Genomic DNA, 27,171 nt, shown 5'->3' with positions numbered 1-27,171 from the left:
GCATCCGTTTATGATCGACAAAATAAAAAAAAAGTTAAAAAAGCACATATCGAGACTCGAGCCAAGAACCTTCCGATTGTGAGCCACGTACTCTACCACTCAACCGCTTCGTCATTTTGAATTAAGAGTGATCGATACGAATGAGATGATGCAAAGTGCGCCGCTTACTGTTTTCACACTGGATGTTACGCTTTTGAGGAATCATGATTATGACTCCAGGAACCATGATTTGTGATCCTGATATTATGACCTAATCAATTTATGAATTTCATGATTTGTAAATCATGGTATGGGGATCAGATTTTTATCCGTGTAGATTACAAAGGGTTCCGTAACCGTAACTGTTGCTGAGAATTCCAGAGGAGTTTACAGAAGTTCCCAAGATTACACATTAGGTTCTGAGGTGTTCTCAGGGATTACTAGAGACTTCTCAGACCACTCCCTATAAATAATTTAAAGCAACCTTGAACCTAGGATAACTATTTTCAATATACACAAATAAAACTATTGAAATTCACTTTAAAATGCCTCTAGAATTTCCTCTAGAACGTCTAAAAAAAATTATTCCTTGGGGATTCCTAAAAAAAAAAAATTTGACTCACTGTGATTTCGGTACTTTTGGGAAATATAAAAATTATTTGGTCATCGCTAGGAAACTCTCCTTAAACCCACGGAAATCACTAGAAACCATTTCAAACTCACACTAGAAGCCCCTGGAACCTGTTGAAAGTTTTGTTTACGCAATTCATGGGAACTGATTCTCCCATCATGGCTTCCATCCCAAAGCATCGATATTCACTAATCATGGCTGTAGTTTTACTCAACACCATCATAGAATCATAATAAATTAAGCTGAACTCGGGCAAGTGTAACAAATATCACTTGAGAGTTCTTACGCTCAAGGCAGTCTCGATGAATACAAACTGATCTTCTTGAAGGTCGTGATAAGATTTGTTCGGTTTATTCAATAGGAGCTCAATTTGACGTTTGTTTATTTACATTTTCTGCTTTTGGAGAAAAGTATTCGCACATTAGTTTATTAACGCATGGATTTTAATGCTGCCAAATTATCAAAGGTAGGTGTTGAAACCCAAAACAGTCCAAGATCATTTGTACTGGATGAAAATTACTATTAAACCTAGAAAAATATGCAAATCTACTATAAAACTTTCATAAACTTAGATTAACCCAGTTGGAATAACAATTGTTACTTGGGCATAGCAATACCAAAAACAGTCATATTTTTCTGGGAACCCCTAAGGGATGTTTCTGAAACTTTTTGTAAATCTTGCGGAAACGAGCAGAGATTATTATGTTTTATGGTGCACCGAGACAGGTTTGAATGGCAAGATTTCATTGTGAGGTTTAATAATGATGAGAAATGTCATTAGAAAAACATTATGTCAACAAATGGAACAAACTTTTTAAGAAGAAAAATCTGCTAAGGTTTTTTGACATCTTATTCTAAACTTTGCAATTGATTTTGCCACATCTGTTTTAATTTGCCTCGGTATACCTTGATGAAATATCTCAAGTGGACACTATAAAATGAAAATGATTAAGAATCTCTTGAAAGTAAAACACCGGCTTTCTGATTTTTATATATCTGAAATTCCAAACTAGATATACTCCACATATACCTATGTGTCAATAACAAAACGTTGTTCATAAATTGAAGGCATTATTAGCAAGTGAAAAGCAGTTTTTTCTAAAACAGAAAAGAGTGACAGCTAAGGAAAACAGAGTATAGCGTAGTAACGATATATTTTGTGTAAGAATGGGGGCTGTAATACACTCAAAAGATCACGTTTAACAACATGAGAGAAAAGGATGTCAAAAATTTCAGCTTGAAATTTTTGAACGAACACTTTAAAGGTTAAAAAATGACAATATTAACAACGTAGTTCCGTACTGCTAAGCCTGCTTCTGTGCCTTCCAATGTCTTCAACCTAAAAATATATATAGAAATTTTTTCTTAATGATTCAAACAGAATCAAAATTTTCGGCCAAGATGAAATTTTATATTGCATTTATTGTTGAGTTGAGAATTTATGAAAGATAAGGAAGTAGAGGATTCCGGTGAAAATTATGATTCGGATTCATTAAAAATTTAAAAGGATTGAGGATTTTTTAAAAAGGGAAATTCGAGAAGAAATTCCAGAAAATGTCAAAGGCGCTGTAACACATCGACTGTTCCAGGGCAAGGATTTTTGTTTTCAAGAATTGCTGCAAAATTACTGAGCAACTTTTAAGAAGTTCCTCCCAGAATTCCTGAAAAACTAATCACAAGTATTCATCCAAGAATTCTTTCCGAAATACCTCAAATAACTTTTCCAAAAAAAATCTGTAAGGATTCGTCCAGAAACTCTTAGAATTATATAAGGAACTTCGTCACACCCTTCCTAGAAAATTCTCCCCAAATGATTTCACAAAAACAGTTTTTTAGTCAACACAATCTATGAATTCTTTCGAGGTTCCCATTAATATTCCTCTAATCATGTCATCCACGGTATTCTCTTGTTATTTCTTCCAAGATATTATAATGGGTTTGATTTTGATATACCGAAAAAAATCATTCTGAAAAAACCCAGAATTTCTCTAATTTGTTCAGAAATTCTTTTCGAAATTACTCCAGGCAATTCATCGGAAAAATTTCTAGGTATTATAACTCAAAAACTTTCCTTAGAAGTTTCTTTAGGGATTTCTCCAAGAATTACTCCAGGAACACTTCAAGAAATCTATCCAGAGATTCTCTCACACGTTTTTCTCATTACCTCAAGAATTTCAAAAGGAATGTCTTTGTAAATTCTAGCAAAAGTTAATCATAAGACCTTAAGCTTTCTTGATATTTCAATGATATCCTGCTTTTGCACGATTTGATCCGAAGAGGCATCGGAAACACTTCCAAAAAATTTCAAGCAGAGAAACGTTTTATGAAGTTGTTTATGAAGTTCTCTAGGGTTCTTCTTTCTGGCGTTACGTCCCAACTGGGACAAAGCCTGCTTCTCAGATTAGTGTTCTTATGAGCACTTCCACAGTTATTAACTGAGAGCTTTCTATGCCAATTGACCATTTTTGCATGTGTATATCGTGTGGCAGGTACGAAGATACTCTATGCCCTGGGAAGTCGAGAAAATTTCCAACCCGAAAAGATCCTCGACCGGTGGGATTCGAACCCACGACCCTCAGCTTGGTCTTGCTGAATAGCTGCGCGTTTACCGCTACGGCTATCTGGGCCCCGTAGTTCTCTAGGGTATCTTCTAGTAATTTCGTTAAGAAACAAATACTACTTTGTCAAAATTATCTTTAGAAAAAATCGCAAGGTTTCTTTACCAAATAACCCTGGTTTAATTTTTTTTGCCTAATAATAAAATACTCCAGAAGTACATCCATTAGTTAAACAACGGATTCATCAATTGCTCTACAAAACTTTACAGGGATTCTTTTCAATAATAAACTTTTCTGCATAATAATGCTCCATGAATTCCACCAACCGTTACACCATTTTTTTAATTCATTAATTCTTCCCAAAATCATCTCTTAGCATTCGTCTAGTGATTGATTTAAAACATACAGCATAGAATGTCTACGATGTTTGCACAAGGATTGCTGGAATCAGAATCTTCCTGAAGTATCTTAAATCTTCAACGGATTCCTACAGATATTCTTCGAAGTATTGTCAAAAGATTTTGAAGGAATCCTGGATGTTTTAAAGATTTCTGGAGAGGTTCCAGGAGGAATCCTTGAAAAGGAATTTGGAGGATCTTTTTGGATAAGTCATGGACAATTTTTAACGACAACTCTAAAAAACATGAAAAAAATAAATTCATGTAGTGATCCTTTGATGGATTTGCAAAAAAAAACAAGGAAAATCAAAGAGATCTTGGAGGAATCTACGAAATAAAATCCTTGCAAACATTATTTAAAGAACTTCTCCTGGAATCCCTGGGAGAGTTGATATAAGAAAGTATTAACAATTCTTGAAAGAGTTCTTAAATAAATACCAGAAGGAATCAATAGATTTTTTTTAGAATTAGGGGAGGGATTATAAGAAACTTCTACAATAGTTCCTGTTATATTTAAGATGATTATAGAACGAAGCCACACCTCACATTTTTCAGAGCACAAGTGTTGAGAACCAAACAGCGATCAGCGTTAAAAAATTATCACATTGGTCACCACCAGAAAGCGAGCAATTTGATTGATTTTCAACGGAAACTGTTGTCAGATTCTCAAGTCTTTTGCATTTGAAAATTAAAAGTTTGGCTTCATTTTGTAAACACCTTAACTTAGTTATTTTATTTTTTATCTTGGAAATATGAAATTGTCATTCAAATGTCTCCATAAATTCTGAAATGTATTCCAAATATCTTCCGTGTTCCAAATGTCTTCAACGCTCCTCGAATGTCTTCCAATGTAAGACATGTCTACCTACCTGGCATCCCTGCTTGTGAAAGATGCGTACTTGAAACAATCGAGTGAATATTACAGAAGTGGATTTACAGGTCAATTATGCAATATATTGATTTTTTTATTATTTTCCAGACACAAATCACATATTATTCTATACCCGATCTATTTTCTTTCTTTTTCCCTCTCGGTCGTTCTTACTGTCAAATACCAATATTGCTCGCGTCAGCAGGGGCACAGTGTATTTTATAAAAGAAAAGACACGGACACCGTCTTCAGCCATTTAGCTGCCCAGACTGTGAATTTAACACTAGAAAACGGACAAGCATGCTCTTAAAATTTGAGATCAAACATAATAGCTCACACAAATGCGTTTCCAGTTTGACACAGATGTTTAGATATGAATTGGCCACCTTATAGTAATTTCGAGGCGTCCTGGGGACCCGCAAAAGATTATTTGTAGGAAACATGGTTATTCAATTCAAACGTTTCTCGAAAGATTCACACTGATCTTTCGAGAAACGTTTGAATTGAATAATAATAAGTCGTTCTTTAAATTATTTGATATATTGTACACATTACAACCGATTCTGGAAACCATCTGTGACTTGAAGTTTGCCTACCTTCAGGAGCACAAAACACATAAACCTTTTCACCTGACCTGACCCAGTAACCCACCGGAATAACTCCGGCCACAGGGCAAGTATACTGACAAAAATAATTGAAATTCGTTAAGTATATTCACTGAGCTGTGAGAGTTTCAGTTTTTTTTTTATTTTCACTCAGGCCTATACGGGTTAACCCAAATTTTAAGCTCAATCTCTGCTGGATCACTAGAAAGGATAACCAACTCAGTTTTCTACAGGAAAAATCAATGCCCAGCTTCGCAGCCCAAATGGACATTTTGACTACCACGTACCGGCTACCCATATCCACAGTGGATAAGAGTAACTGACACTGAAGAAGGCTACAAATGGTAGTCGAAATACGCGTATCTGTCAAAGAAAAAAATTAGGGTGGAATTAAAAGGTACAGTTGTAGCTTTTCAGAGTTGCTCAATATCAGTCATATCAGCTGATGGCTAATTTAGTAAAACTATCAATATCACTTTGATTTGATAACCAACAACAGTGATGTGACATAGCACTCTAGTTCATAATCACTGCAGAATGAGTGATCGCGTGGTAATTATCCAAGCTATTAATGTGTTTCTGTGACCAACACAAAGTTTTAATCCATCTACAGCACTGACAAAAATAAAACATCCCTTAAAAGTCCGGTACTAGGGTTCCGGTGCCATTAGTGGACTACCTAAGCTATAAAAAATCATAAAAAATAACGAAAAGCCTTAACAGAGATCTTTTGGCGTCAACAGAAAGATTTCAACCTCTACTATATGGGAAAAATATAAAAAAGAGTGATAAAACTATTGCTTTAATATAAAATCCCTTGAGACACTATTGGTACACGTGTTCCAGTAGTTGCGCTAGTGCTCCAGTAGTAGACGTTCGGTAATGATGCAAGGAATTTAAAACAAAATGGTAAATTTTTACACAGGTTTAACATTTTTCCCTCGGAACAGCAACTAATATCTTTCGAATGAAGCATAAAGATCATCTCTAGGGCTTTTCTTCATTTTTATACATCTATTTTAAGAACTGCTTCCATCCGTTGATCCACTACTGGAACACGACGGCAACTACTGGTGCAAGAGAGCAATTTTTTTGCCTAAACTTAATTATTTATATGACCTTTTGATCAAATAAATAGCTGAAATTTGGCAAATCGACTAACTTAGAGACGATCTATCCACCAAAAATAGCACATGTCGTTTTTATCGAAAAATGTCCGTTTTATTCCATAGTCCAATCTACTGGTATATTACAACCATTGGTACCGGCACCCTAGGAGATCTCTCCCTACCCATTACCGAAGTTAACCGATTCTGTCGGGTTACAATTATATGAAAAATTATAGATCTTCTAATCGAAATCGATAACTTGTTTTTAAAAATATAAAGCAAAAATATTAAAGAAATAATGTGTAAATGTTCTTTCAAAAAAAAAAAACTATTAGAGTCACTCCGGTTTTGACGGAATCCTTACAAATATCACATACTCTTACAACCGACAGTAAAGCATCCACCGCTGCTGCTACGTGGTTTCCCAGATAGAGCTACTTATCCCCAACTGACGACTGACTGCGTGTGTGCAGTGCATGCGGAGCGTGTGAGGTTCCTCCACGTCGGTCGCCATTGATTTATACTGCGATGTAGCTTGGAAAAGCCGCACACATTAGCTACTGACGACGAGATTATAATTGCTTGCCATAAATTCTCCCGGATGTGAAAGATTTAATGGGATTAATTTAATTGATCGACCTGTGCTGGCAGGAGGGAGCCCATCCATGGTGGGCCTCGCAGAACCATCGTTTTCTCGGGAAATTGCCTGCACGTGTGGAAAAGCTCAAGTGTTTCGTGTTTTTATTACGAACGTGTGTTGACTGAATCGAGAATTAATATTGGTTCATTTCGTTTCTCGCTTTTACGACGATATTTGTAGGTAATCGACAGAACGATCTGAAGGACGAACGGCGGAGAGCGCAAATGTCGTCGGCACGACAGGTACTGGAGCGATCGACGATGATGTTGCTGACGTCTTCTAGGGTAAGTTGTCATGTTGGTTGGGGATTATGATTCTATAGTTCTATATTATGCCAATTACATCCATTGAGATACGTCCCAAATTTCTCATTATCACAGTCGAGTCTGACACGCAATTTCTCAGCGTAAATATGAACAAATAATATCAGTAACGAAATATATTATGTCAGCTTTTTTATTGATAGCTGAGCTCCTTTTACAAGGTGGAAATCACGTAGGTAATTCTGCATGCTCTAACCTATGCAGATAAATGCGAATAAAAACCATATCCTGACAGAAACTGTGTCAGATGGAAGTTCACCATCGTTTCTTGTATACCAATCTGACACATTTGGTATTAACCGATGGGTCCACCTACCTTTTGTGGAGTTATTCCATTTCGGCTGCTAACCTCTTAGTGCTGTATTTGTACACGTGTTACGGACTCCTCTGGTACCTTTTTGGTTGATACATAGAACTTCTTCTTTGATGATGAACCCGATGGTCATTATACCAGCTATGATTCACATGGGCTCTTAAGAATCGTGCTTTCTAACCACTTTAGGTTTCTGCTCGTTCTAAACGCTTTTGACCAGATTTGTCCTCCATACCTCGGTACAGGATACAAATACAGTGGAGCTGTTAGACATCATCCTCAAAAACGTCGCTATAGCTGTAGATGCACTTCTACAGGCATACTGAACGTGGCTAGTGAGGCTGAGCTTGTCATCGATTCTTACCCCAAGGTGCCTAATCGCTTGGACTCTATGGTGCAATCACCTATCGAGATAAGCGTACGCTGCTCGAACCATCTCAGTTTTGTGATAGATCAGTCGCAGTTTCCTATACTTCATTTATTCCTCGACTATGGAGATAGAGTGTGCTGTTGTCAACTCTACTTCCTCCATCGATTCATCAGAGACCACTAGGGTGATATTATCGGCGAAGCCAACAATCTTAACAGCCATCGGAAGGGGCACCGTTAGTACGTCACCGTACATCACATTCCATAACATCGGGCCCAGGATTTAACCTTGAGGTACTCCCACGGTATCCACCGCTTTTCTGCCCCTCCTCTGTGTCATACTTAAAATCGTACCATCAACATACTTTTCTAGAAGCTTACACAACTGCACCGGTACCTTGAGGCGGTGAAGTGCATGAGCTATTGCTTCCCAGCTTGCGCTATTGAACGCATTCTTCACATCCAGAGTACAGGCTGCATTTCCCTATACGGTAATAGCCTGTTGAGGATCAACCTCTCTTATAACTTGCCCAATTTCTGTCGCTTCCATACATCCGGGAAGATTCCTTGATCTATGCAGCGTTGCATTTCGGATCCGCATTGAATGCGCCTTTAAGTGCAACATTCGGGATACCTTTGGGTCCCTGTGCTTTATTTGACGAGAATGATTTCACGACTTTGTCAAGATCTTCGTTCGTCACCCTCGGCAATTCTTCTCCTTCATCTGCAGCATTTATACGGCGAAAGGGGCCGTGGGCTCGTGTCGTTATGCGGGATCGATCATCGTTCGTAGCAACTCGGGCGACTTCTCTTATGGCGCCATGTCACCTCTAGTCGTAACCACTACCACCCTGTTTTTTTATTTATAGTAGGATACAAAAAAAGCTTCAAAAGCCTGGCCTCCTGGCCTGTTGTATGTTGGCACGGTGTGGGACTCACGTTAACCTCTACAAAACTTTCCCTACCACTTCGACAGTCTCAGCCTTTAGCCGTTCTGGTATTTCGCTGTTGGAGCTTAATATAGTCAAAAACGCTGCTCACTACGACATTTTTACGGTATCTTTGCGATTACATGTTTTGCGCCTTAACGTTTGCAGGGACTTTGCACAGCTTTCTGTGCGACGACACATTCTTTTCTTGGGCTGGCCCCTCGTCAGAGCCCTGTTGAACTTCTACTGGACACTCATGTACATTTCGCTACTCTATGACTACTCTCCGCTGCTGCTTTTTGAGCTCCGACCGAGGTCGGTCCTGCGATTCCGGTAGGAGGACTTCTGGTTCACTGGCGCTCCTACGACCCTAAACTGGTGGTTTATAACGATTGATGCTACTCGGCCTAGTCCCCGACGGTGGAACTAACCTGTCCTCTGACGTTGATCGCGAACTGCATAATCGTCTTGCAGTTGCTGACCAGTACCACCTCCGTTTTATGAAACTGCAGGAGTCAAGCTGCACGATTCAATGATGTCTAGCGATTCCGCCATCAGCATCTCCACCTCATTCACAGTCTCGCCAGATATTGCAAGAAGGACGTCATCTGCCATCCCGTCGATCTTGACTCCATTCGGCAGTTTCAATGTTAGCACTCCATCGTACATCATACTCACAGCACAGACAAACAGACGTCACACTCTCTTCGATGTCCATCGACCACCTTTTTAACGGTTGATTCAAATATATGGTAGGTGGCCAATCCACCACCCGTAGCGCTCGCATCGTTTTTGTTCATGTTTGACGTTTACACACTACCGCCACCTGTTGGTCCATCGGCCAAACACAGTGATTTTAGCATTGGGCGTACATGTTCTCGCGACTATGATTTAAATCGCGATTTGTTCTAAGTGTTACGTCTGTTTGTCTGTGCTCACAGTGTTGGACCAGGTATGGATCCCTGTAGAACTCCCTCCATTACTTTGGTTGACATCCTTCCCTGGTCTTGTCGTAAACCAGTACCCGGTTCTGAAAGTAGCTTTGCAGAACTTTACACAGATATTCGGGGACCCGCGTTTGGCTTCGGCAATAGCCTCCCAATTGGCTCTGTTGATTTTGTTGTTCACATCTATCTTTACCACTGCGCAGTATCGATTGCTTCTTCTCTCCTGCTTGGACGCATTCTCCGCGCACGCGATGACCATTGGAATAGCATCCATCGTCGAAATCTTTTTCCTGGAATCTGAACTGCACTTCCGTGTAGCACGTCAGCCTTCCGAGGATGACCTTCTTCAGTAGTTTACCAAGAGTATCCAGCAAGCATATTGGTCTATGTGAAGCAGGATCACCTGGCGGTTTTCCCGGTTTTGGCAAGAACAGCAGCTTCTGAACCTTCCATCGGTCTGGGAAGCAACCTTCCGCCAGACACTTTTGCAACGCTGTCCTAAATGTATCTTGGAGATACCATCTGGACCCAAAAGCTTTGTTCAGCTTCCTTTCGCAATCGTTATCAGCTCTGCGTTAGAAATTTGGATATCGGCAATTTCTTCATCTACGTCAGCGTACGGTGTGAGCGGCCACGCAGTGAGAGCATACGTAGGAAAAAGACCGTCCACTATCGACTTAAAGGATTCGCCATCATTACTCGATAGGCGTTGTCCCAGTGAGTTGCGTCAGCTTTTTGGCCCAAATTCCTTGTAGCACGTAGGTTTACTCGTCGCTATCTCCCGTTTGAACGCGGCTCTTAAGCATGCTGCACGGAGGGTTCTGAGCTTGTCTTTCCTCCAGTATGCAGGACGTCACTGATTCCTTGGCTCCAATTTTCTCGGCATAGTTGCTTCACACGCTCTCGCCAACGCTTCTGTCAGCTCTCCTGCATCCATGTTTGGAGCATCGCTTACTGCTCGGAGTGCTTCGACGAAACGATCCTTGTCAAAGATCGCTTGATGGTTATTATGAGTGTATTCTTCGCTAACTCTCCGATGCTAACTCGCGACGAGCTCCCGGCAGGCCGAACTATCGACGGATCTTTTTTGAGTTCATAAATCTCCTGTCTTGGTGCGCCTGGTTCTCACATGTTTTTACCCAGCACCAGCTCTGGATACTCCCTTACTCTCCTGAGAATCGCCGCGTAGGTTGTGTTGTCGCTTGCCTCAATTACACGAGCGTCGCCTTTGAACCTCTAACAAGGTGGCCGTCTCTTTTCTTTCTTTTTCTCTTTTCTTTTTCTCTCCTTACGTGCTGCATACTTCTCTTACTGGCTTTTCATGGTGCGCCATTCAATGCCGTTATTCTGCTCGCTGACGCACTCATTGTCGTTTCTCTGCTATTTATGATTTTCATGTTCCTCTGGTGTATCCCTCTTCTTTTCTCTGAGTGTGTGGTCGGAGTGCTCATAGAATTATTTAGAAATTTCACAAGAGATTCCTCCATGAATTTTGCAGGAACTCCCCCGGAAATTTCCAACGGATTCCGCCAGGAATTCCTACAGAAAGTTTTCAATGGTTTCCACTGGAATTTTTCAGTAATTTCTTCAGGAACTATTCAGGTATTCCTACAAAAATAGGCAAGTGCATCCTTCGAGTCTTATTTAGGAATTACTCCGGGAAATTTTCAGAGTTCCTCAGAGATCACTCCAGGATTTCCTTTGAAGTTACTCCAGGATGTCCTCAGAGATTCCTAAAGAAATTCTTCAAGGATTTCTCCAGGAATTCCCCAGGGATCTTTACAAGACTTTCCCAGAGATTCCTGCAGAAATTCCATAGGGATCTCTCCAAAAAAATACTCAAAAATTCCCCAGGAACTGCAGAGAAATGCTTCAGAAATTATTTCTGGAATGTCCTAGAGATTTCTTCATGAATTCCCCAGGCAATTGGGGCCAGATATTCCCCAGGAATCTTTCTTCAGGAATTCTCCAGGAACTTCTTCAAAAATTCTTGAGGGATTCCATCAGAAATTCTCAAGATATTCTTCCAAAAATATCCCGGGAATTCCTAAAAAAAACACCTCCATGAATGCCTCCAAGAATTATAGAAGGATTCATTCAGAAATTCCTCCAGGAAGTTCCCCAGGAATTTCAGACAAATTCTTCAAATATAATTTCGGAAATTTCTCAGGGATCCCTTCAAGGACTTACCAGGGATGTCTCCAGGAATTTTTCAGAAATTTCTGTAAGAATTCTCCAGGTATTGCTCCAGGAATTTGCCAGGGATGTTTTAAAAAATCCCTGGCAATTTCTCCACGATTTTTTCTCACAGGAATTCCTTCGGGGTTCCTATAAGAATTCTCCAAGGATTCCTCCAAGAAATCCTCCGAGATTCCTCCAGAGAATCCTGTGGGTTTCTCTAAGGAATTCCTCCAGGATTTCTCCGGGATTCCTACTGGGGTTCCTCTGGGGCTCTTCCAGGGATTCCTCCGAGATTCCTCCAGGCATTTTTGTGGGATTTATCCAAGGATTCCTCCGGGAATTCACCAGGGATTCCTCAAGAAATTCCTTCCAGGAATTCATCCGGAATTTCCCTAGTAACTCCTGCTGGATTCCTCCAGAAATTTCTTCAAGAAGTCCCAAGGAACTGCAGAGAAATGCTGCAGAAATTATTCCAGGAATGTCCCAGCTAATTTTTCAGGAATGAATCAACATACATTCCTCCTGATATTCACCAGGGATCTTCCTTCACGAATGATTCAGGAACTTCTTAAAGAAATCTCAGGGGATTCCATCCGAAAAACTCAAGATATTCTTCCAGAAAATTCCAGAAATTCCTAAAAAAACACCTTAATGAGTTCCTCCAGGAATTTTCCAATGATTCTTTCAGAAATTCTTCCAGGAACTCCCTAAGGATTCATCCAGAAATTACTCCGGATATTCCTCAGGAATTTCAGTTACATGCTTAAAAGATTCATTCAGGAAAATCCCAAGGATCCTTTCAAGGATTCACCAGGAATTTCCCAAAAAATTTCCAGGAATTTCTCGAAGAATTTTCCAGGGATTGCTCCAGGAATTTCCCAGGAATTTCTCAAAAACATCCCTAGCAATTTCTCCAGGACTTGTTTCCAAAGGGAATTCTTTCAGGACTCCTACAGGAATTTTCCCAGAATTCCTCCAAGAATCCCTAAGTAATTCCTCCGGGATTCCTTCAGGGATTTCTCTAGGATGCCTCCAGGGATTTATCTGGAAACCCTCCCGGGATTTCACCGGGATTCCTCCAGGAATTCTTCCGTGATTGATCCAGGGATTCCTCCGGGATTCCTCCAGGAATTCATCCGGGATTCCTCTAGAAACTCCTGCTGGATTCCTTCAGAAATTTCTTCTAGAATTTCCCAAAAACTGCCGAGAAATGCTTCAAAAATTATTCCAGGAGCATCAAGAATTTTCCAGTGAATAAGGGAAGAAATGAACATTAATTTTTCCAGAAATTCCTCAGGGTTCTCTATTCAGGAATTTTCCCGGACTTTTTCAAGCAATTCTCAAGGGATTCTTTCAAAAATATCCAATGAATTCCTGAAAACATCTCCAGCAGTATCTCAAGGAATTTTCCAAGGATTCTTCCAGAAATTTCTCCAGGAAGGTCAAAAGGGACGTCTCCAGGTATTCCCCAGGGATTTCTCCAAGAAATCCCTTGATTTTTTCCAGGAATTAACCCCAGGTTCCTCAGACAATCTTCAGGGATTCCTCTAAAAAATCCCCAGCGATTTATCTAAAAATTCTCCAGAGATTCCTCCAGGAACTCCCCAAATATGCCTCTAGGAAATTTTTTGAGATTCCTACCACAGTTAAGGGGATTTCTGAAGGAATTCCTCTAGAAGCTTCTTCGGAATTCATTCAGGGATTTCTCCAAAATTCCTTTGTGGAAGAGAAATTTCTATGAGAATTTTCGAAAAATTTCCAGAAAAAAATCCCTGACCAATTAATGGAGCCATCCATCCATTTCCAGAGCTTGGAAAAAAAATCAGTAAAAATTCTTTGAGAATTCCTGGATAAACTCCAAAAAAAATCATTGTAAAATTTCTTAGAGGAATGCTTAAAGTAATATCTGGAAAATAACTGGTAAATCGCTGAAATATTTGTGCAGGAATTCCTCAAGAAATCTTTGTAGGAAATTCGGGAGAATTTCTTAAGGAATTCCTGGAGGAATCTTTGGATTAATTCATAAAGGAATTCCTGGATAAATCTCTGGCAGCATTCCTGGGACAATCGCTGACTCATTCATGCAGGAATCTCCCTAGAATTCAGTAAGATATTCAAGGTGATCTCTAGAGTAAATCCTTCTACAAAGTTTGCCTACAAAATGCTAACAAAATCAAATATTATTTTCTTTACTAGAGATTTCTTCAACGATGCCTCAAAGCAAGTAACAAATAATTCTTCGAAGTTTTTTAGATATTCCTGAAGTATTTACATAGGGAATATTGTTAATATTCTATTCAGGAATTTGTATGATAATAAAAAATTTCTAGTTAAACATATTCTCGAATTTTTTTTAATATTCTTTAAATTATGACTCAAAATTTTGTCGGGGATTATTCTTACATTCTCTAATGTGTTTTCAACAAGGAGTTTTTCCAGCGATACCTTCAAGAATTCTTGTAAAGATTCCTCCAGGGATTTCTCCAGGGATTAAACTAGAAATTTTTGACAGATTTTTTTCAAAGATTCCTCTAGTAGTTCATCTGAGCGTTTTCATCAGAAACTTATTTAGTGACTCATCTATATATTTTTCTATAAATTCCTTTAGGATTTTTTCCATGAAATTTTTTCAGAAATTCTCCCAGAAGTTTCTTTTAAAATTTCTACAGGAATCTTTCCAGATACCCCATTGCTCATTACCTCACCATTTTTTATGAAGCTTTACCAGAAATTTCTATAGAGATTCCTTCAACAGTCTCTTAAGTGATTCTTCTAGGGATGCTTCCAGAAATGCCTCCTGAGATTCGTCAGGGATTCTACCAGAGGGATTTCACCTGAAATTACTATCAGGATTTATTTCAGGAATTCCGTTTATACATGGGATTTGACTAGCGATTGCATCACAATGTTCTCGAAAAAGCCCTCAGGGATTCCCCCAGTATTTTCTCTGTGGATTCTATCAAGAATTACGTCATAGTTTTAACATGCAATACTTTTAGGGATCCCAAAAAAATCTTTAAGGACACAACCAGGAACCCATACAGGGATTCAATTGAAAATTCCTCCAGGGTGTCGAATAGGAATTAACCCAGGGATTCGACCAGCGATTTTTCCCATGATTCTACTTATATTTCCTCCAAAGTATTTACCAGAAGTTTCACGAATATCTATTTCAAGGATACCCCTAGTATTTTATTTGGGATTCCTCCAGGAATTAGTTAATGGGTTCCAAAAGGTTCCATACCTCTTCCAAAGTATTTTCTCAAGGGATTTCTTCCGGAATTCTTAAGGAGATTGAATCAAGATTTCCGACCGGGATTAGACCTTGATTTTTTTCCAGGAATTCTACAAGGAATACCTTCAGAGAGTCCACCAAGCATTTTAATAACAGATTTGAGATTTTTTGTGTAAATTCCGGTGGAATCTTTGGGAAACTTCTTGGTGAAATCACCGGAGGAAATTCTTAATCCCTGATGTAATTCATGCTGGAATTTTTAAAATGCTACGTCTACATGCAAAAAGTTCTAATACGTCACTCAGATTCAGATTCAAAAGATTCCATGATCGATTCTGTGTAAACACTATTACAGTATGGCCCATAAAAAAATGCGAAAATCGTCACATCATGTTTTACGGTAGTTTTTATATAGAAAATGTGAACGAAACATAAATGTTATTCATTATTTGTATTGTTCAACTTATATAGACTCAGTATTTTGCTTTGGACATGATTTTTATCTGATACTTTCACCATACTAGAGAGGAATTGGAAGCATACCTTTAAATTTTATCATGCGGTCGTCGAGTTCGATATCTTTGTGATGAAAGCTTCTAAAACATCAACAACGATGGCATGAGATTCTTCACATGCCTTGTCTCCAGCATTCGCCCATATCAAATGATAGAATTGGTTCATATCTGGGTCACTTAAACATATTTTCAAAAAACGGCTCATTTTGGAGAGCCGTGGTTGAACCTTCATATAAGTGTGATAAGTGGCTCTGTTTTGTCCAAAACCTATGAGCTAGTATTGGTATAAGCTTTCTCTAACCGAAGGAACAAATTTCATTCTCAAAAAACTGTTATAGACCTCAACTTTCATTTTTAATTGAACTTTTACAAAAAATAAAGGCATATAAAACTTATAAGACGCAAATGCCCTCAAAACTATGATCCTGGCAAAATATATTATTGTGACCATGAAAAACACGTTCTCTAAGAACTACTCCATCCTCTGATACCAAACAAACTAAAACATTTAATAATAGAATGTGATTTTCGAAGGTGGAAAATTTATCACCAGAGTATACGACAATCAGATGCTATTTCTAACTTTGAGCGGACAAAACCTTTTAACTTCTTTGCTTTATTACATTTTTTAGGACAGTAAGGAGAATCTGACAAAAATTGTCTTTTAAAGCAGAGTTATGTCAGAATAGATATTACATTCACTCACAACAACAATGAAAATAACGCTTGTGGATGCTTTATTCACGTTTAAACAATTTTCGCATCGTTTTTACGGGCCATACTGTATTTATTTGCATCATTTTGTTTTCCAATCGTATTTCTGAATTAGTTCATCGTTATAATATATCCACATTTCTCTTTAACCTAACAGACGTGTTTGAGGCATCCCGAGTGTCCCCACTCCAAGGAAAACCGTGACACCGTTTTCTGCCAAATGCGAAGAGCAATGGACTTGATACACTATGTGGTGAAAGACGGCATTCTGGAGACGGCTAGCGAACGAAATGCGTTACGACAGGTAAGTTATTTTGCAATTTGGTCACGCAACTAATGACTACCAATCCACTCTTCGACCAGGTTCCCGAATGGGATTCGGAACGGGCGACGGCCTTCACCTGCCTGCGGCACTTTTCCCGCCTCATCGAGATGTCCCGTCCGGATTACGAGCGGCGCAGTGCCGGCAGTAAAACCAGTTCTTCCATGACGGCAGCCGTCGGGCCACCTCCCCTTGGTGCCAAAGATTGTGTTTCGCCGACCGCCGTGCGCGACAAGGAAACCGGAATCGAGTACCGGCGAGAGCTGACGAGGCGGAACAGCGAGCGCGATCGCGACAGAAATTCCATCGGTCATTCCAGAGAGTATAGTACTAGGGAACGCGAGTTTCCCAAATATGACAATAAATCTGAAGTAAGGCTTCGGGGAGGGCGTACGCAAGGATGAGTCATATCATGGGTATCTTCTTGATTTTACAGCTAGGGATCTCAATATTTTCCTCCGATACCCGGGAGCAGCTGCTGGCCGCACTCGACAAGGTTTGTGAAAAGACTCAGGACTTTACCGATTCGGCGTACACGAGTCACGACTACCGGGAGAACATTCTGCTGCTGTGCGACCGTGCCAAGCTGGAGCTGAACCAACTGATGCGAATCGCCGTCAGCATGGAGCAGTATCCGAACGCATCCTACGACATCGAAAGCGCCATCGAGAGCGTCCTCACGGCGGCGCATGACCTCACGACGCAGCTCACCCTGACAGCGCAGGACCAATCGGCCGAGCTGTCACATATCATCAAGGCTGGCATCGACATTGCCAACTCGCTCAGGAACATTGCCTTAAATCAGGAGATCGACCGGTTACAGGAGTGCGCCGATCGGTTTCACGAGCATATCGATCATATACTGGAGGTAAGTTGGTTGGGTAGAATACGGTATCTAGATGTCAAGATAAATTATTCCCGTTTACTGCAGGTATGTAAACTGCTGCGACAGATAGCTCTGACGGAAACGCTGCAGGTGCAAGCCAAGTTCACCGAAATCAACGTGAGGATCTACGGGCCGCAGGTGATCACAGCGGCACGGGCTCTGACGTCGCATCCGGAGAGTAAACACGCCAAAGATAACCTCGAAGTGTTTGTCGATATGTGGCAGTGGCTGTCGACGGACGTGACCACCATCACCAAGGAGGTGATCGACCTGGCACAGACAACGAACAAAACCGACAAAACCACCGAGTATCTTAGTCTTCCGAGACCTGGGGTAAGAATGATTATTGATTATTGATTGACATACATTTAATAAATCGATTTTCTTGTTGTAACTTTTCCTCCACCAGAAACATGGAACCACATCGAAACCGCTGAAGCCAACGCGCCTCGACTCGGAGGAGCAGGAAAAGATTGCCAAAACCGGACTGGAGATGAAGATGGTCACCAACGAGATGGACGCCGAGACGGACAAGTGGAACGGGGCGTCCGAGGAGAACAACGACATCGTCAAGAGGTAAGGTTAAAAAGCCATCGCCGATGAGAGGAACTTTTAATTTGTTATTGCCACTTTATGCTCTCGCGTTGAGAATGCAGCAGTGAAAAAATGCTTTTAATGGGCGCGATACGCCAGCACTGGGGTGTGAATTGCACCTCGTTAAACGCTTAATAATCCGTTAGTAGAATAATAGCTGACGTGGTGCTTTGGTTCAACATAATCTAGAAAGACGTTAAAAAAGTAAAGCATTATTCCTCCGTTCGGAAGCACTCCATAAAATGAAGTCTAGTCGAAAAGTTAAGGGACTGTGTTAAACACTCTCTTATTCGCTGGACTCCACTTAAGATTTAATGCTTTTTTTGCGACAAACGCGAGGCAAACCAACTCAGATGAATATAGAATGAAAGTTATAAGGGAATGGTTTTTGTGCATGCAGTTTATAATTAAATTTTGCATGTTTCTAATATTGGAGCTCTTAATAAACAATCAAATCTTCATCGATTCAATAGTAGCAAACATATATTTTGATAATGTGAGTCCCAGTACCATAGTATTTGACCAAGCTCTTTCTAGCGTGACGCTTTTATAGTTTCAATAAAATTCATGGAATAAATTCTTGATGAACTTTTTGAGGAGAGTTTATAAGAACTTGCAAGAATAGTTTGACGAAGTTTTGCTTAAATCGCTGAGTTGTGTCTAGAGATATTCCTCCATGAATTTCTGGCAATGATTTCCGAAAACGAGCTTTGTGATATGATTGAGATTTCCGTTTGAGCTGATAGCTAGTGACCAATCGATTAAGTTTTCAGCTTTAACGGATGCTTGGTTCCCCAGATCCGTGCTCTTGAAAATTTAAAGTTTGGTTTCGATTCATCTTCACCTTTAAACAAATTATCAAATAGGATATTTTAACGCTTATTTTCTACCTGAATGATTCTTCCATATATCTTCGAGTTGGAAAATAGTATTGTTTCTTTCATTTATTTGGTCTAAAACCATTACACATAGAAATGAACAATCAGTTGAACAGCTGCGATAAAATAAGAAAGCAAGAATCTGATTGTTTTTTTTTAACGGGGGCCTCATAATTTAACATGATGAGCGCTGAGATAGTAAGAAATCATGCAACTGCTAAAAACCAAGATGGTGTCGAAATCCAAGATGGCCGCCGGATTTTCCAACCTCGAAATTATACACCAGCCTTTCGGCATTATATCCACATAAGAACATGGCCTGCTTCTTATCTTTCAATTTCGCTAATTATCACATGTATATTGGGCGGTAGTTAAAAAGTATACTTTATGGCTCAGAAAATCAAGGATTTTTTAATCAAAAACCTGAGATTTCCATTCTAAATAAATGCACTTTGGGCAATGTTTTACGTTAAAACTACAGATATTACCTCAAGACTTACTAATGTCCCAACGCGCAATCTATAAACTTCATTCAATGAACAACAATGTATGTGGTAAAAAAATGTTCGTTTATTTCAATCGATGTTTCTGGACGGTTTTCATTTATTGAATTTATTTAATCATTATTCCTGAATTCAAAGATATGTTGAAGAATTATTCTGTTATCAAAAATTGCATTATAAAAGAAAATTTCTAGTTAATAACCGGTGTTTATAACTAATAAAGCTGAGTATCAGGCTCGGTTCAGGTAGGGACATAACGTCAGGAAAATGAAGAATAATAAGAAAAAGAGTATACGTAACCTTAGTTGGCGTCAAAATCCTTCATGGCCGCCATATTTTATCATTAAAAATAATACTTTTATTCTTCACTCGACTTGAATAAAACACCAACGATTGAAAACTTGTTTCTAAAATGTACAAAAAATAATGTTTGCATTGATTGCACTCGCCATATACGTCAAAATCGTAGAATATGATTTAGAAAATCATTCTTCTCGTAGGGTAAAACCATTGCACACCTAGTTTTTGTAGCCTTATGCAATTTTTTCTCAGCTTTCTGATGGTAACCTCAGAATTCAAAACGAGCGGTGCACTAATGGTGAAAACCCGATTTTTCTAACAAAATTCAAGATGGCAGCCAAATTTAAAATGGCCGCCATTTTTTTCAACTTCAAATGAAAGCTATATCCTTTTCTTTTCACGATGCCACTAAGTTTGCTATGTGTTCCAAAGGAAATATGAGACATATCACGTGAAGAAATACCCAAGATATATGAAAAAATGTTTTTTTTTTTTTGCAAACTGTTTAGCCAGCTGGCGTACAAGGGATCAACCAATTTGAGAAAACCGAAAGGACCACCTTTAAGTTTAATCGAAAAATAGCGATCAGTGACATAAAATTGGAATTCTAACGATGGGTACCGATGGCGGCCTGGTTTCAGAGAGAATTGCTCTGAAATGAATTCATGTAGAATTTTCGAAGCGTGTACACGAAACGCAAAGAGCGAGAATGAAGCAATTCGTAGGTCTTGGATATTCCAAGTCGACGTTCTGCTTGTGGTTTCCTATGAATTGCTTCATAGCTGAATTGCACCTGAATCCGAATCGCCTGGCTGGTCAAATTGTTGACTAAGGTCAAGCTTGAGTTTGTGGAAACGGTTTCGTCGTCGAAGGAATTTTTGTTCATTCCGGAGCTGTTGCTCAAGGAGTTGTTGTTCCTGCGCAAGCTGTACAGTGAGAGGCAAAATAAAGTGCCCACCTTACCAGTTTTCGAATTTCTCTCATTGATTTGGTTCAAATTAAAGTTAACACACCTAAATCTTTTGTGATATTTTATTTTTGATGTTCTTTTAAAGTTGCACTTACGAAATTTTGATTAAAAAAAGAATTTTACTTAAAGAAAAAGAAAATCAATTTGTATTGAAAAAAAAGTAGTGACAAAAATAAGTGCCCACTTCCTTCTTGGCCCCAGAAAAGATGATTTAAGAAAAATAAAAAGCAATTTAATAGTTAATGTGTCCTCCTTTGGCCTTAAGGACTTGCTGGAGGCTCTTCGGCATGCTTTTCACCAGGTTTTGTAGGTGTTGTGGATCTAGTTCTTCCCAGGCGCGCTCCAAGGCTTCAAAATAATTATTTTTGTTGGTAACACCAGTTTTTTCAACCCTAGCATCGAGAATCGCCCACAAATTCTCGATGGGGTTGAGGTCTGGGCTTTGTGGAGGCCATTCCAGCGGTTTAATCCGACAAGACCGGAAGAAAGACTTGGTCTTCTTTCCAGTATGCTTCGGGTCGTTGTTCTAGAGAAATATGAATTTCTCTTCAAGGCCCGTCTGGATCAGCGAAACCTCCAGATTTTCCAGCAAGATGTTAATGTAGGAATCTGCCGTCATTATTCCGTCGATTTTCACGACGCTTCCTACTCCACTCCATGAAAAACACCCCCAGACCATCACATTTCATCACATCACACTTCCATGCGTCACCGTTCCTTGGATGTGGCGCTCCTGAAGCTCGAGCTGTCTAACCGAGAGCGGCGGGCTCGTGTGTGATGCAGAGCACCACATCCAAGGAACGGTGAAGCATGGAGGAGGAAATGTGATGGTCTGGGGGTGTTTTTCATGGAGTGGAGTAGAAAACCTCGTGAAAATCGACGGAATAATGATGGCAGATTCCTACATTAACATCTTGCTGGAAAATCTGGAGGTTTCGCTGATCCAGACGGGCCTTGAAGAGAAATTCATATTTCTCTAGAACAACGACCCGAAGCATACTGGAAAGAAGACCAAGTCTTTTTTCCGGTCTTGTCGGATTAAACCGCTGGAATGGCCTCCACAAAGCCCAGACCTCAACCCCATCGAGAATTTGTGGGCGATTCTCGATGCCAGGGTTGAAAAAACTGGTGTTACCAACAAAAATAATTATTTTGAAGCCTTGGAGCGCGCCTGGGAAGAACTAGATCCACAACACCTACAAAACCTGGTGAAAAGCATGCCGAAGAGCCTCCAGCAAGTCCTTAAGGCCAAAGGAGGACACATTAACTATTAAATTGCTTTTTATTTTTCTTAAATCATCTTTTCTGGGGCCAAGAAGGAAGTGGGCACTTATTTTTGTCACTACTTTTTTTTCAATACAAATTGATTTTCTTTTTCTTTAAGTAAAATTCTTTTTTTTATCAAAATTTCGTAAGTGCAACTTTAAAAGAACATCAAAAATAAAATATCACAAAAGATTTAGGTGTGTTAACTTTAATTTGAACCAAATCAATGAGAGAAATTCGAAAACTGGTAAGGTGGGCACTTTATTTTGCCTCTCACTGTATGTTCAATATTTGCCTTTTCTGCAACCGTTTTTTCTGCCTTCATCTCACACTCCATTTCAAGTCGCTTTTCATGAAGGATTCTCTTTTAGTACAGCTGTTTCACTCTGTCTACTTTTTCCTGTTTTCTTCAATGACTGACGGTGACGCACAGTGGGACGAAACTGAAAATTGATGGTCAAAACCTCTTAGAGGCGTTTTAGCCCATAGGTGTCTTTGGAACATAGTTTTGAATTAGCATCCCGAGTAATAATAAAACATTATTTTTAAATTAGACTAAATAGGACACCCGAGCAAAAATATTTTTTTGAAATTTTTTTTTTTGGGCGATCATTACTTCAGCAAAGTTTTAGTTCTTTTCATTTTCAACAGCTTTGCTGTACATACTTGATATTTTTGACTTCGTTTTCACGGTGAAATTTTTACAAAACACTTGATTCAGTCTGTTTGAACACCGACTATATTATTATTTGTTTCTCAAATTTTTCACGCATTGTGACCGAAGCCAAATTATCGTCGACAACTACGAGTTGATGCTAAAATTGAGCAATTTTAGTGTGATAAATGTGTTTTCTAATATGTTATTTTATGATATAACTAATACAGAGTATTGCACTGTGAGCATACAAAAGGTCAAAAACTATTTGATGTCAAAATAAAATTCCAGGCCTGTCAAAAAATGGTTGAAATCAATAAGCCCTGTGAGATCCGATCATTCTGTGGCCATGGGGCTTTAACTGATATAATAAGGCATCAAAGTATACTAAATATGGCTGCCGAAAAGTGCCGATTCAGGAGAAACTTGCTTTGAAAAATGGTCGAAAATTATATAAATTTTAACATAATTTCATTACATCTTGGAATGTGATGATTTCACAGCTTTGGTATATTCGGAAAATTTGTTTATTTTTGTAATATATAAAATGTTGTAGAACATGTCATGCTCGTAAATTGCACATTGAGCATAGAAATGGTAAAATAGGTTAAATTTAAAAATTTCACCGTGAAAACGAAGTCAAAAATATCAAGTATGTACAGCAAAGCTGTTGAAAACTTTGCTGAAGTAATGATCGACCAAAAACAAAAACTTCAAAAAAATATTTTTACTCGGGTGCCCTATTTAGTTTAATTTAAAAATTATTTTTTATTATTACTCGGGATGCTAATTCAAAACAATGTCCCGAAGACACCTATGGGCTAAAACACCTCTAAGAGGTTTTGACCGTCAATTTTCAGTTTCGTCCCACTGTGTGACGGTTGCCATAAGATGAACAGTGCACTGTGATCAAACAATGCATACTGTTTGAACTTGAACACGGCTCTCGTGAGCACAAGCTTTGAACAGAACATGAACAGAACACGTTCAAATGCATCTCTGTTTTCTTGTTGACTCCTAAAAGCTAGCAACGATTCCATCCTCGTTCCCTATGTCTGACCTGGTATCACTTTTACTATCTTTTTCACCGGAAGTATTCCTCGTGGTGGGCTTCCTGGGGTTTTTGGTACCTACAAGGAATTGTTATATTTCTGGCGCACACACACGGGTTTTCCTTGACAGCTTCGGTTACTTAGCGTAACGATAGTGGGCCCGCAGGTCACAGTTATCGCATTAGACCATGTCGTCTGCGCTATCATGGTCCTCGCACAACATAAGTTGCGACCTTCATTTCCCTTCGGCTCTGATTCCTCTGGCATTTTAAGATTCTCCGAATGTTGATGTTTAAGCTAACCAGTTGGTACAAAGACACGTCACGAAAAATCGAGCTTCAAATCTCGACAAGGGGGTAGTCGAATCGGTATGAGCTGAAGGAGGCGCGTACGGTGAACGAACTTATTTTGCCCAAGTATGACGTCGCAATCAAGGAGATCATCAAGCGATACCGTCATTTGAAAAGACTATCGATCATTGCAACCAATGCATTGGTTGTGGACGTTCCTTGCATTTTGATAGGTCTGTATAACCTCCATTTGTTTGCTCCTCTGGAATCGAAAGTGGGCAATTTCGGAGAACCTATAGCGGTCCTTTCACTTCTTGGATGATCAATATATGTTTCAAATCAACAACGAACTTCACCCTAGCATGCGAAGTACAGCATGAGTAGCATTGCGTACATTACCATGCGATTCAGCCGATCAGCAATTACTATCTCTTCGATCTGTTAAGAACACTATATACTATTGAGAGCATGCATGATCAAGCAGAAGTATCACAGAAAATAAAGGACGTCTTAAGGGCCAGGGAACTGCAAGAAAACTCCAGCTTACCAACGAAAATCAAGGCAGACTCGGCAAAGACCACAGCGACGGAAAGGGACTAGCGATTGAAAACTCGGTACGTGGAACTGCAAATCTCTCAACTTTATCGGAAGCACACGCATACTCTCCGATACACTGAAGATCCGCGGTATCGGCATCGTAGCGCTGCAGGAGGTGTGCTGGACAGGTTCGATGGTGTGAATGTTTAGAGGCCATCTACCAGAGCTGCGGCAATACACATGAGCTGGGAACAGCTTTTATAGTGATGAGTTTACATATCACTCAGGCGCGTGAACTTTTGCATAATAAACGTGAACAGCCCTCACTCCGGAACCACTGATGATGATAAAGACGCTTTTTACGCGCAGCTCGAACGCGAGTACCACGACGTCAAAATCATCACAGGAGATCTAAACGCTCAGGTTGCCCAGGAGGAGGAGTTCAGACCGACGATTGGAAAGTTCAGCGCCCACCGGCTGACGAACGAAAACGGCTAACGACAAATTGATATCGCCGCCTCCAAGAACATGGCCATCCGTAGCACCTACTTCCACCACAACCTTCCATACCGATACACCTGGAGATCACCACAGCAGACAGAATCGCAAATCGATCACGTTCTGATTGATGGACGGCACTTCTCCGACATTATCGATGTCAGGACCTATCGTGGCGCTAACGTCGACTCTGACCACTATCTGGTGATGGTCAAACTGTGCCCAAATCTCTCCGTAGTTAACAACGTACTGTACCGATGGCCGCCCCGGTATGACCTAGAGCGGCTTAAGCAACCGGATGTCGCCGCTGCATACGCGCAGCACCTCGAGGCTGCATTACCGGAAGAGGGTGAGCTGAATGAAGCCCCTCTAGAGGACTGCTGGAGAACAGTGAATGCAGCCATCAACGATGCAGCTGAGATAAACGTCCGGTACGTGGGCCGGAGTCTACGGAACGATTGGTTCGACAAGAACGGAACTGAGAAACGGAACAGCTACTGGATGAGTGGAAGCAAGGCTATACTGAACGCCGCCTACAAAGTGCTATCCCAGATTCTCTTCCATCGTCTATCACCTATAGCAAACGAGTTCGTGGGAAGTTATCAAGCAGGTTTCATCGACGGCCGCTCGACAACGAACCAGATCTTTTCCGTGTGGCAAATCCTCCAGAAATGCCGTAAGTACCAGGTTCCAACGAACCATTTGTTCATCGATTTCAAGGCAGCATACGATAGTGTTGACCGTGTAGAGCTATGGAAGATCATGGACAAGAACAGCTTTCCCGGGAAGCTCACAAGATTGATTTGAGCAACGATAGACGGTGTGCACAACTGATTAGTTCGTTCGAGTCTCGGCGGGGACTACGACAGGGCGACGGGCTTTCGTGCCTGTTGTTCAATATTGCGCTTGAAGGTGTTATGCGGAGAGCAGGACTTAATAATCGAGGCACGATTTTTACGAGATCCAGTCAATTTGTTTGCTTCGCGAATGATATGGACATTGTCGGCCGAACATTTGAAACGATGGCAGATTTGTTCACCCGCCTTTAACGCGAAGCAACAAAAGTCGGGCTAATGGTGAATGCGTCGAAAACAAAGTACATGCGGCTTGGCGGAGCTAAGCGCGACAGGGCCCTTATAGGAAGCAGTGTTACGCTAGACGGGGATACCATCGAGGTGGTGGACGAGTTCGTCTATCTCGAATCCTTGTTGACGGCTGACAACAATGTTAGTCGAGAAATACGAAGGCGCATCATCAGCGGAAGTCGTGCCTACTATGGGCTCCAGAAGAAACTGCGGTCAAGAAAGATTCACCCCCGCAGCAAATGCGCGATGTACAAAACGCTCATAAGACCGGTAGTCCTCTACGGCCATGAGACGTGGATTATGCTCGAGGAGGACTTGCAAGCTCTTGGGATTTTCGAACGCCGAATGCTAAGGACGATCTTCGGCGACATGCAGGAGAACGGCGTGTGGCGGCGAAGGATGAACCACGAGCTCGCTCAACTCTATGGCAAACCCAGTATCGTGAAGGTAGCTAAAGCTGGAAGGATACGCTGGGCAGGGCATGTTGCAAGAATGCCGGACAACAGCCCTGTAAAGATGGTGTTCGCTACGAATCCGGTCGGAACAAGAAGGCGTGGGGCACAGCGAGCTAGGTGGATTGAGCAGGTGCACCAGGACCTGGAGAGCGCGGGTCGCAGTCGAGGAAGGAGAGAAGCGGCCATGAATCGAGTGAATTGGGGAGGTTTTATCAAGATGATTGATGTAAAACCAAATAAATAAATATATGATTAAAATCGGTAGTTTTCTTTTGTTGTGTTCCTTTGATTGTTCTGGACAAACATGGAAAAAGGGTCAGAGTTTTGTATGCATTTCATTTTCGTTTTTATTGGAAAAAGTAAAATAATGCGTATTTGAATACTTTATGTTCAATCAAAATAAAAGGTGCTATTGTGACATTACTTTTGAATAAGCATGAATGGCTGTTCAATCAATTTTTCACATATGTTAATATGTTTTAATCAATTACGCGCTTTTATCATGTTTGTCCATTGTTTTAGATCTGGGCTCACAGTGACAGTTCGTGACAGCCGAATCTCGG

General features: G+C 40.3%; 1 protein-coding gene across 7 annotated transcripts in view; it reads left to right on the top strand.

The window, feature by feature from the left end:
• The window catches only part of LOC5574124 (alpha-catulin), a 598,722-nt gene that overhangs the window by 502,964 nt on the left and 68,587 nt on the right, over window positions 1-27,171 (top strand). For all 7 annotated transcript variants that reach the window (XM_021853434.1, XM_021853430.1, XM_021853432.1 and 4 more), the window contains 6 exons: window positions 6,972-7,075; window positions 16,475-16,621; window positions 16,681-17,010; window positions 17,076-17,507; window positions 17,571-17,858; window positions 17,935-18,101. In XM_021853434.1, coding sequence (XP_021709126.1) covers window positions 6,972-7,075; window positions 16,475-16,621; window positions 16,681-17,010; window positions 17,076-17,507; window positions 17,571-17,858; window positions 17,935-18,101 — 1,468 coding nt within the window. The remainder of the gene's footprint in view (window positions 1-6,971; window positions 7,076-16,474; window positions 16,622-16,680; window positions 17,011-17,075; window positions 17,508-17,570; window positions 17,859-17,934; window positions 18,102-27,171) is intronic.

Source organism: Aedes aegypti, chromosome 3 (assembly GCF_002204515.2).
Source record: "Aedes aegypti strain LVP_AGWG chromosome 3, AaegL5.0 Primary Assembly, whole genome shotgun sequence".
In the NCBI taxonomy this organism is placed as follows: domain Eukaryota; kingdom Metazoa; phylum Arthropoda; class Insecta; order Diptera; family Culicidae; genus Aedes; species Aedes aegypti.
This window is presented reverse-complemented; position numbering and strand designations above follow the sequence as displayed.